This window comes from Amblyraja radiata, chromosome 41, assembly GCF_010909765.2.
Source record: "Amblyraja radiata isolate CabotCenter1 chromosome 41, sAmbRad1.1.pri, whole genome shotgun sequence".
Lineage (NCBI taxonomy): Eukaryota > Metazoa > Chordata > Chondrichthyes > Rajiformes > Rajidae > Amblyraja > Amblyraja radiata.
Window position 1 is genome coordinate 14,739,209 of NC_045996.1, and position 12,231 is coordinate 14,751,439.

At 46.0% G+C, this 12,231-nt stretch overlaps 1 protein-coding gene across 1 annotated transcript; it reads left to right on the forward strand.

The window, feature by feature from the left end:
• Positions 1-3,413: 3,413 nt before the first annotated feature.
• On the forward strand, positions 3,414-7,513 carry LOC116967752 (gap junction delta-2 protein-like). Its single transcript, XM_033014360.1, has 2 exons — positions 3,414-3,484; positions 6,451-7,513. Exons 1-2 carry the CDS (start codon positions 3,414-3,416, stop codon positions 7,301-7,303), a joined length of 924 nt encoding a protein of 307 aa, XP_032870251.1. The 3' UTR covers positions 7,304-7,513.
• The last annotated feature ends 4,718 nt before the right edge of the window (positions 7,514-12,231 follow it).

Genomic DNA, 12,231 nt, shown 5'->3' on the forward strand with positions numbered 1-12,231 from the left:
TTCCTTCGCTCCATAGATGCTGCTGCACCCGCTGAGTTTCTCCAGCATTTTTGTGTACCTTCGATTTTCAAGCATCTACAGTTCCTTCTTAAACACTCCCTACCCGAAACATATCCACGTCCATCAGAGATATTGCCTGACCCGCTGAGTTACTCCAGCACTTTTGGTTCTATGCAAGATTCTAGCATCTGCAGTTCTTGTATATCCTATCTATTGATATTTCTGTCCAAATGTCTTTTAAAAATCATAATTGTATCCACTTTTATAGCTTCCCCTGTCTGCTCTTTTCTGATACGGACTGCCCTCTGAGTGACAACATTATTCATGTGATCCCCCTCACCTGAAGCCTCTGCCCTCTTGTTTTACAATCTGCTACACTAGCATAAGGTCTGTGAGTTACTCAGAGTAAGGCAGCATCTCTGGAGAGAAGGAATGAGTGACGTTTCGGGTCAAGACCCTTCTTCAGACGGTCAGAACAGGTCTGCAGAACTGCAGATGCTGGTTCAAACCGAAGATAGACGCAAAAGGCTGGAGTAACTCACAGCTAACAAAGGCCTGATTCCTTTATCATAGTTACTTTTTGCATATCTTTCATTCATTGATCTTTATCTCTCTACATCTCTCATTTCCTTTATCCTTAACCAGTCTGAAGAAGGGTCTCGACCCGAAACATCACCCATTCCTTCTCACCAGAGATGCTGCCTGTCCCGCTGAGTTACTCCAGTTTTTTGTATCTATCTTCAGTATAAGGGTAGGTCTTGGTTTGGGTAGATCAGTGCATGCTCCTTTAACATAGTGACCTCACCACTACTAACCACTCCCTATTATCTTCAGTATAACTGTAGCCTCCCCACGTCCCTCTCGCTCTCTAGCTCCAGTGACAGACCACGGACAGCTAGGGCACGGTGTGTGTTTTATACCAGTGTCTATAATAAAACATGTAGTGAAGACCACGCGTGTTTGGGAATCATTACATGGTGTCAGAAGTGGGGTCACTCACTTCCTTGAGTATGCCCGTGGCCACCATGTGGCGCAGAGTCGACTCCACCCTGTCCTTCATGGCAAAGGATACGCGGTGAGCCGGGCGGACCACCGGATCGACCTCCGGGTCCACAGCGATCTTGTAGTTGCAGGGTAACTTCCCCAATACATCATCAAAACGATCGGGGTACTCGATCATGGGGTCCTGCACCGGGTGGATACCGCGGTGGAAGGAAACCAAACTGAGGTCCTGGCACGCTCGAGCGCCCAACAGAGTAACATTCTCAGAGTCTAGCAGGAGGAAAGTGAGGGGCCGAGAGGTCTCCAGGACTGTGCAGATAAGGGTTGTTTTTCCGACTGGTGTGAGCACTCCTCCCCCATAGGCATGAAGACGGGAGTCGTCGGGAGTAACCTTCTCACCAGATCTTATCTGTTCGAAAAGGCTTCTTGACATAACATTTGTGAAAGCTCCCGTGTCGACCTTGGCAGTAAATGTCGACCCATTCACGGTAACACGTACAGAGGGGTCCTTAATCAAAGCAGCCTTTTCGAACAGATAAGATCTGGTGAGAAGGTTACTCCCGACGACTCCCGTCTTCATGCCTATGGGGGAGGAGTGCTCACACCAGTCGGAAAAACAACCCTTATCTGCTCTCCAGCTCTCCAGCTGTCAATGGGTTAATTGGAGTGGCCGACCTGCTCTTACAGAGACTGAGTTTACCCCAGGCCATCAGGCTGAATCACTGACACCTGGTGTCTGTGCTGAAGAGAAAGGCAGCACTTTAACAGAATGAGATTAACTGGAGTAATTCAGCGGGACAGGCAGCATCTCTGGAGAAAAGGAATGGGTGATGTTTCGGGTCGAGATGCTTCATTGGCACGACCCGAAGCATCACCCGTTCCTTCTCTCCAGCGATGCTGCTTGTCCCACTGAGTTACTCCAACATTTTGTGTCTATCTTCGGTCTAAACCAGCATCTGCATTTCCTTCCCACAGGTGAGATCAGCTGGTTCCACTCTGCCGAGCTATCCTTTGTTATTTTATCAGGCACACTCAATGCTCTCGGGATTGCAATTCACGACCGGTAAATGTCTCTGAGTGTAATGCTCATTCAGTCTCACGCGGCATCTCACCGTAAAGTGGCTCGGAATAATCTCAGAGTCCACTAGCTTCCCTAGGGGGCACTGCCAGCCTTGGTTTGCATGGTGGATCAGCTTTGCTGTTGCATTCAAAAGATAGACACAAAAAGCTGGAGTAACTAGGGCAGCACGGTGGCGCAGCGGGTAGAGCTGCTGCCTTACAGCGCTTACAGAGGCAGTGACCCGAGTTCGATCCTGACTACGGGTGTTCCCTGTACTGAGTTGGCACGTTCGCCCTGTGACTGTGTGGGTTTTCTCCAGGATTCCCCCCACACTCCAAAGACATGCAGGTTAAAATGGGCGGTCAGCGAAGGAGTTTGCCTTGGACTGCCTGTCAGTAAATAGCAACCCCACTCCACTGGCTTCGACCAAACGGCAACCTATTTTTAGTTGAGGCCGGTTTTGAATTTGTTGAAATAATCGCAGGAGCATAGAAGAAGCCTCGACTACGCGGAAACCACTTTCGACCATTAGGGAGAGTGACCAAAACCTCCGGGAACCTCACGGAAACCTTGGGTGGGGCGCAAGGTCAACAGAGGTTTCCGTTCAGGTTTCTTAAGTGGGACAGGGGCTTTAGACAATAGACAATAGATGCAGGAATGGGTCATTCGGCCCTTCGAGCCAGAACTACCATTCAATGTGTTCATGGCTGATCATCCCCTCTGCCTTCTCCCCATATCCCCTGACTCTGCTATCTTCTTTCAACGTTGCCCCTCTTATCTTAAGGCTGAGCCCTGAAGTCTTTGACATTTGAAGGGGTTCTGACTCTCTACACCTCCCATCGACACTTCTATTTCTAGTTATTAGAATAGTCAGCTACTTACTGGAGAGAGCCATGTGATTTCACAAACCAGGGGAGAGGAGCCATCAATGTTAATTTAGATTAGGAAGTCAAGCCTTTGGGCTTTTTTCAGAACAATTACTAATGGATGGAAGCCCAACCTTTGGCACAGTGCAGTTTTATTCATTGAGCTAGCTGGTGAGAGATTCGTTTAAGAAGCAGATCTGAGCCGCTAGCTGTCGAACCTCGACTGGCGTTGGATGAATTGAAATCCAGTTAAAGGAAGATTAAAAAGGCAATGCCCTCTCACATTGGTCTCTGAACCTGATTAAATGAAGGGAACTTTGATGGTAATCTCTCCAATGTGTGCATCGCCACAGACAGCGCAGGCTGGGTGCGAGAATGTGAACTGACGACAGTAGTTCCTTCAGTACCACGGAGAGGTCTGCCACCCCCTCTGGAGAAGGGACTAGAGGAAAGGCGGACAGGGTTGTTTCTTGACCGCTTTCACCATGGGCGAGTGGACCATACTGGAGAGGATGCTTGAGGCAGCTGTGCAGCAACACTCTACCATGATCGGCAGGTAAGAGAGGGACGACAAGCGGTCAGCCGCTTTTGTAGAGCCTGCTGCAAACAAAGTGCTTGACCCCTTCTGTGTTTGCAATGCCTACCGACAACATCCATGCCAGTTCAAACACGGGCATGCTCACATAGTTTGCATCCATATCTAACACTGAATTTCTTTTTTTTTGTTAGATTATGTGCATTTGATGCATATATATTATATATACTGTGTGTGTATCTATGTTAGGTAGAATGTGTTTCTGTGCTTCCCTCTGTGTGTGTGTGTGTGTGTGTGTGTGTGTGTGTGTGCGTGTGTGTGCGTGTGTGCGTGTGTGCGTGTGTGTGTGTGCGTGTGTGTGTGTGTGTGCGTGTGTGCGTGTGTGCGTGTGTCTGTGTGTCTGTGTGTCTGTGTCCGCTTACCTACAGTATGTTAGGGATAGGTATCTCTGTTTTTGTGTGTGTGTATGGACTTCTGAGATTGTGTGTGTGTGTTTACCTCTGTTTCTGTGTGTGTGTGTGTGTGTGTGTGGGCACAAGTAATGTTCAGTGGGTGTGTGTGTGTGTGTGTGTGTGTGTTTACCTCTGTTTCTGTGTGTGTGTGTGTGTGTGTGGGCACAAGTAATGCTCAGTGGGTGTGTGTGTGTGCGTGCGTGTGTGCGTGCGTGCGTGCGTGTGTGTGATTTCCAATTTGGGAGGTGGGGGAAAAAGTAAGGAGATTGGAGTTGTGTGTACATGTGTATGTGTGTGTACATGTGTTTGTGTGTGTGTACATGTGTATATATTTGCCTCTGTGATTGCCAGTGTGTGTGTGAGTGACAATATAGGAATTATTGTCAATATTCATGAGATGGATAAGTAGGGAGATTGGAGAGTGTGTACATGTGCATGTGTGTATGTGTGTGTGTATGTGTGTACATGTCTATGTATTTGCCTCTGTGATTGCCAGTGTGTGTGTGAGTGACAATATATGACTTATTATCAATATTCATGATGGATACCTCTGTCCAAATAAAGATGTGCATTTCTCTAGTGCCTTTTGCATCCCTTCCAGAACGTCGCATGGTGTATAACAGCTGATGAACTACTTACTGTATGTAGCTGCTGCTATAATGTAGGAAACTGGGTGGCCAATTTACCTGCAGCAAGCTCCCCCACAAGCAGCAGGACGATCCTGACCACAATATCTATTATTCAGGGTGCTGTTGGTTGAAGGATTAATATCAGCCCAGGAATTTTGCTCCTTAAAGTTAAATAGTGCAGTGAGGTCTGAACAGAACAGATGGAGGTCAATGTTCAATACTCATTGACAAGACAACGTTTCCAACAATGCAGAGCTCCTCCAGTCATGGCCTGTGGCGCGAGGTATCTGGAGTGGAGTTTGACCCATATTTCTCTGACTCCAGAGACCTGTTTAGTTCAGAGACACGGCAAGGAAACAGGCTCTTTGGCCCAGCGAGTCCACGCCGAGCAGCCATCGCCCCCTCACGCTAGTTATCCCACGTTCTCATCCGCTTCCTACACATAACTGGCAATTTTATCGAGGCCGATTGACTTACAAACCCGCACGTCTTTGGAATGTGGGAGGAAACCGGAGCGTCCAGTGGGAACCCACGCAGATCACGGGGAGAACGTGCAAACTCCACAAAGACAGCACCCGAGGTCAGGATCGAACGCAGGTCTCTGGCGCTGTGCGGCAGCAACTCTACCACTGTGCCACTGTGCGGCCCTAACTCTTTTAGCCCTTGGCAGAAAGATTCCAGTGAGGAGTCAGCATGGAACATCACCCAGCGACTAGCACCCTTTTAATGCTGAACCTCTATTAGTTCCGCCACTGGTTTCCTATAGTGCCCCAGTAGTACTATCTTAATACTGTTATTCCTGAGACAGCCTCATAGGTTGCAACCACAAATTAAACTTGTGAGTTCTTTTGCCCTGTGGGCTTTCAAATGGGAGTCAGATGGACACTTGGAAAATATTTTTCTGGATTATGGGGAAGAATGAGGGAAAGAATCTGATGGGATTTCTCTACTTGTAGAATCCAAAGACATGAAAGACCGCCTTCAACGCCCGTTAAGATTTTGGCTGAAGGTTCTTGGTTCTTGGTTCTTGGTTTCTTGGTCCTCCAAAATATTCCAAATGGAATTTAAACTGGAGGTGGTGGGGGGAGGACAAAAGGTAGACAAAAGTGCTGGAGAAACTCAGCGGGTGACAACTTGAATGTTGTCACTTGTGGGCAGAGCACCAAGGCAAATTCCTTGTATGTGAATACTTGGCCAATAAACTTATTCATTCATTCATTCATTCATTCATTCATTCATTCATTCATTCATTCATTCATATTGAACTTTCCGAACTTCATTCATTTAATCCTGTTTCTAATTTTTAGTTTACATAAAAGGACACAAAGTGCTGGAGTCACTCATTGGGCCAGGCAGCATGTGTGGAAAACATATTTGGGTGACGTTCGGGTCGGGACCCTTCTTCAGACCCTTGCAGTTTATTGTTTCCAATTTTTAGTTGTCCCCTAAGTTCCAGAGTCCCTAACCAGTGGGAAATAATTTATCTCCATCCATGTTTGGCCCCTCCACCTCCCCCCCCCCACCACCGCCCAATAAATTATCTAGCAGACCTTGGCAGACCAAGCAGAATACTGGGAATGTGCAGCTTTGAGTAGGGCCTGTGTCAGTGTTGTATCTCTAAACTAAACTAGACTAAAGGTATACAAAAATGCTGGAGGTACTCAGCGGGAGTTGTCTACATTTTTGTCTACCTTCGATTTTTTTCAGCATCTGCAGTTCTTTCTTAAACTAAACTAAAAAAATCTTCTGAGGTAGACAAAATTTCTGGAGAAACTCAGCAGGTGCAGCAGCATCTATGGAGTAGACAAAAATGCTGGAGAAACTAGTAGACAAAAATGCTGGAGAAACTTGAAAATCTTCTTTTGTGAGACTGATCCACGGAATTTTTTTTCCCTTTTCCCTCCAGGATTCTGCTGACAGTGGTGGTGATTTTCCGAATTCTAATAGTGGCGATAGTCGGGGAAACAGTATACGAGGATGAGCAGGCCATGTTCATGTGCAACACTCTTCAGCCAGGCTGCAACCAGGCTTGTTACGATAAAGCCTTCCCCATCTCCCACATTCGCTACTGGGTCTTTCAGATCATTCTGGTCTGCACGCCAAGCCTCTGCTTCATCACATATTCGGTCCACCAGTCATCCAAGCAAAAGGACAAACAGTTCTCCAAATTCTGCCCTCTCCTGGACTGGGATTTCACCAAAGCCCCCGCAGACCATAAAGGGGAGAACAAGTCAAAAAGCAGCTTCATCAATGGGATTCTAGGGCGCAACACGGAGGGTGCGAGGAAGGCGATGGAATTGGAACATCTGGAGAACAAGAAGATGTCTAACGCATCGGGATATATCAGTAGGAAAAGCATGAAAGTTCGGAGGCAAGAAGGAATATCAAGATTCTACATCATCCAAGTGGTTTTTCGGAACGCGTTGGAGATCGGCTTCTTGGTGGGACAATATTTTCTCTACGGGTTTAATGTTCCTGCAATCTTTGAATGTGAAAGGTATCCTTGCGTCAAGGAGGTGGAGTGTTACGTGTCAAGGCCAACGGAGAAGACGGTGTTCCTGGTCTTCATGTTTGCCGTCAGTGGCATTTGCGTGGTTCTGAACCTGGCCGAGCTCAACCATCTGGGCTGGAGGAAGATCAAGGCCGCCATCAAAGGTGTGCAAGCCAAGAGAAAATCAACCGTGGAGATCGGGAAGAAGGACTCCCCTTTGTTCAATGTCCACGGGAGGGCCCCATCCAATGAGTCGGCATACGTCTGAGTAATATGTCCTCAACTGATCTTGCTCTCAGCTCCAAACACAATAAATACTCTGTGCTATGTTCAGTCTGTAACTGGTGCACTCAGTTTTGCAAAGTGGAAGTATCTTATTAATGTGCTGGTAACTGTCTCGATTAAGTCATTCGGACCTTACCTGGATCTGGATCTGGATGTAGTACGCTGAAAATCTCTAGGTAGAGCATCACTCAGCACTGTTGACCAATTTTGTACTGGACAATTTTTACATTTATCAAGCCAATTAATCAAGCAATCAACCTACAAACCTGTACGTCTTTGGAGTGTGGGAGGAATCCGAAGATCTCGGAGAAAACCCACACAGATCATGGGGAGAACGTACAAACTCCATACAGACAGCACCCATAGTCGGGATGGAACCCGGGTCTCTGCTGCTGCATTTTGCTGTAAGGCAGTAACTCTACCACTGCACCACTGTGACCGCCCATAGACTTATCATAGACATTCCCTTTGCTCTACACATCTCTAACCCACCTTCTCTCAATATAGACTAACTTGCATCTCCTTCTTTGATAGTTTGGACAAAGTGTTATCTGTTTGTCTGTCTGACTTGCGGTGTTTCTCCAGCATTTTCTGTTTTTGTTTCAGTTCCAGCATGCTTGAATTCCATATATCTTAGCAAAGATTGTCTTGCTGGTAAGGTAATAGATTTGCAAGGATCAAACTGTACCTAATGTTGGTTTAATCATCCCATGCATTTAACTAGATTTTCAATCTCGCTTATTTGGCCACATTTAGAATCTGAACTGATGAGATTTGAACAGCTCGTTCAACTCAACATCCACATTTGCTCTGTCTGAAGAAGGGTCCTGACCTGTATAAATGTGAGGTTATCCATTTTGGTGGCAAAAACAGGAAAGCAGACTATTATCTAAATGGTGGCCGACTAGGAAAAGGGGAGATGCAGCGAGACCTGGGTGTCATGGTACACCAGTCATTGAAAGTAGGCATGCAGGTGCAGCAGGCAGTGAAGAAAGCGAATGGTATGTTAGCTTTCATAGCAAAAGGATTTAAGTATAGGAGCAGGGAGGTTCTACTGCAGTTGTACAGGGTCTTGGTGAGACCACACCTGGAGTATTGCGTACAGTTTTGGTCTCCAAATCTGAGGAAGGACATTATTGCCATAGAGGGAGTGCAGAGAAGGTTCACCAGACTGATTCCTGGGATGTCAGGACTGTCTTATGAAGAAAGACTGGATAGACTTGGTTTATACTCTAGAATTTAGGAGATTGAGAGGGGATCTTATAGAAACTTATAAAATTCTTAAGGGGTTGGACAGGCTAGATGCAGGAAGATTGTTCCCGATGTTGGGGAAGTCCAGGACAAGGGGTCACAGCTTAAGGATAAGGGGGAAATCCTTTAAAACCGAGATGAGAAGAACTTTTTTCACACAGAGAGTGGTGAATCTCTGGAACTCTCTGCCACAGAGGGTAGTCGAGGCCAGTTCATTGGCTATATTTAAGAGGGAGTTAGATGTGGCCCTTGTGGCTAAGGGGATCAGAGGGTATGGAGAGAAGGCAGGTACGGGATACTGAGTTGGATGATCAGCCATGATCATATTGAATGGCGGTGCAGGCTCGAAGGGCCGAATGGCCTACTCCTGCACCTATTTTCTATGTTTCTATGTTTCTATGTAACGTCACCTATCCATGCTCTCCGGAGATGCTGCCGGACTTGCCGAGTTACTCCAGCATTTTGTGTCTTTCTTTTGTAAACCAGCATCTGCAGTTCCTTGTTTCAAGAGGTAGAGATGGAGGAACAGATAGAGGAATTGAGGGAAGGAGAGAGAGAACGCTCGAGAGAGAGAGAGAGAGAGAGAGAGGTAGAGAGGTCGGAGCTGGCACAGTGGCGCATCGGTAGAGTTGCTGCCTTCCAGTGCGAGAGTCCCGGGTTCGATCCTGACTATGGGTACAGTCTATATGCACGTTTTCCCTGTGACCACGTGGGTTTTCTCCAGGTCCTCCGGCTTCTTCCCACATTCAAAAACGTGCAGATCTTCAGGTTAATTGGCCTCTGTAAATTGTCCCTGGTGTGCAGGATAGAACTAGTGTACGGGGTGATTGCTGGTCGGTGTGGACTCGGTGAGCTGTAGGGGCCTGTTTCCACGCTGTATCTCTAAACTGATCCAAAAGGAAAAAGAGAGAGAGAGAGAGGGGGTGAGAGAGAGAGAAAGAGGGAGAGAGGGAGAGAGGTATTGGTGTAAAGTACTTTTCTCTGCAAATGTAAAGGATTTCTGATCCAGTGATCCCTTGAGTGTTTTGGAGATTAACAAGCTTTAAGCTGAGTGTTTGGATTGGTGCCTGGAGAAAAGGATTGTAGTTGGAGCCTGTCTGATGCCAGCTTCCACTTCAATCTCCTTGATTTATTGCTGCTAACAGTGTGCTCTATCTTAATACCCATTTTAATATTTTTAAGCGTTGAGTTTTATGGAAAGTCAATGAAGCCACAGTTTTACCATCCACTCTGTATGTTCTGTGTAAAGTGGATAAGATGCCAGAAGGTATTTATTTTGTATTATAACAATGTATGAACATTAAAAACCTCAGCGGGTCAGGTAGCATCTCTGGAGAGAAGAAATGGGTGACGTTTCGGGTCAAGACCCTTCTTTATTTCAACTCGAAATGTCACCCATCCTTTTTCTCCAGAGATGCTGTCTGACCCGCTGAGTTACCCCAGCAGTTTGTGTCTATCTTTAGTACACAGACAGTCACGGAGAGAACGTGCAAACTCCACACAGATTGAACCTGGGTCATTGGAGATGTGAAGAGCGCTGTTTTTTTCTTTACACTAAGGTTGAGAAGCTTTAGGCAGAGTCTTTGTATTAGTGCCCAGGGGAAGGATTTCTCCAAAGCAGTGAGATTGAGACAACCACCACTCCCATCACACATTGTCCCTGATTGATGATGGCTATGTGTTCCTCTTTAATCTCATCTTTAATATCGTTAAGCACTTGGAGCTTTTAGAAACTGCCATCTGGCTGCAACACTTTGAATTGGCTTAATGTGAAATCTCTATATTTATGAAACCTTCCGATATAAATGTTATGGGGGGGGGGGGGCAATAGTGCGAAGAAAAAATACTGGGAAAACTCAGCGTGTGTTAGACAACAGCCTGTCTTTTGGGCCTGCGATCATTTGTCCTATATACTATATCCTATAGAATATGTCTATATCATATAGAAACATATAAAATTCTTATACAATTCTAAAATTCTTTTGGGATTGGACAGGCTAGATACAGGAAAAATGTTGCCGATGTTAGGGGAGTCCAGAACTAGGGGTCACAGTTTAAGAATAAGGGGTAGGTCATTTAGGACTGAGATGAGGAAAATCCTTTTCACCCAGAGAGTTATGAATCTGTGGATTTCTCTGCCACAGAAGGCAGTGGAGGCCAATTCACTGGATGTATTCTAAAGAGAGTTAGATATAGCTCTTAGGGCTAACGGAATGAAGGGATGTGGGGAGAATGTGGGAATGGGGTACTGATTTAGGATGGTCAGCCGTATTGAATGGCGGAGCTGGCTCGAAGAGCAGAATGGCCTACTCCTGCACCTATGTTCTATATTTCTATGTCACAAACAGAAAACATTAGACAGACCTGATGCTACCGAAATGCTGAGATTTTCTGGTTTTGTTTCGGATTTTTTTAAATTTCTACCTGCCAATCAGAGTTGTTAGACAATAACATAATAGAACCAGCAGCAGGCCCTTCAGCACCTTGAGCCAGCCATTCAGACCCTTTAGACTCCGGCAATATTCAATAAGATCATGGCTAATCTAGCATGAAGCCATCTTCCTGCTCTATCCCCATAGCCCTTGACTTCTTCAATATCTACAAACGTATCAATCCCAGTATTGGATGTAGTTGATGGCCAAGCCTCAGCAATCTACTGGGTAGAGAATTCCAAAGATTCTATAGAAAGAATTTCCCAAGAGTTAAAAACTGAATATGGACCTTGTTTCCATTTGACTCGACCAAGCACAGACTTGGTCGTTTCGCTGAACACCTCCGCTCAGTCCGCCTTAACCGCTGATCTCCCAGTTGCTCTGCATTTTAACTCCCTCTCCCATTCCCAATCTGACCTTTCCGTCCTGAGCTTCCTCCATGGTCAGAGTGAGGCCCAGTGCAAATTGGAGGAACAGCAGCTTATATTTTGCTTGGGCAGCTTACACCCCCAGCGGCGTGAACATTGACTTTGTTAACTTCAAAGAGCCCTTGCTTTCCCTCTCTCTCCATCCCCTCCCCCTTCCCAGTTCTCCCACCAGTCTTACTGTCTCCGACTACATTCCATCCTTGTCCCGCCCACTCCCCTGACATCAGTCTGAAGAAGGGTCTCGACCCGAAACATCGTGTATTCATTCTCTCCAGAGATGCTGCCTGTCCCACTGAGTTACTCTAGCATTTTGTGTCTACCTTTGTTTCCATTTGAGTTAGCCAGGAAAAGAACAAAGTCCAAGTAAGACTAGAACGTTTTTAGGCAGAGAGGCATTCAGGTGATGATGATAAATTTTGGAGGAGATTCAAATTTGAGGAAATTCCATAATCCCTCTCATGAGATTATTGTTTTTAGCTCTCACTGTGGTAAGTGTTGGAGTTTGTATGTTCTTAAAACCCATTCTCCAGTTTAAATTCCATTTGGAATATTTTGGAGGACCAAGAAACCAAGAACCAAGAACCATTCTCACCACTCGATCTGCATGTAAAACCACTTTCAGGGAACAATGTACTTGTTCTCCTAGATTCCCTCTGCTCAACAATGCTTCCCAAGGAAATACCATTCAGCTTCTACTTGTTATCACCTACCACATAGCCAACAATGGACCATTGTGGGCTCCACCTTTCTTTGATCATGGTTAGTTTTTTGCATATGTTTCATTCAATTGTTCTGAACCT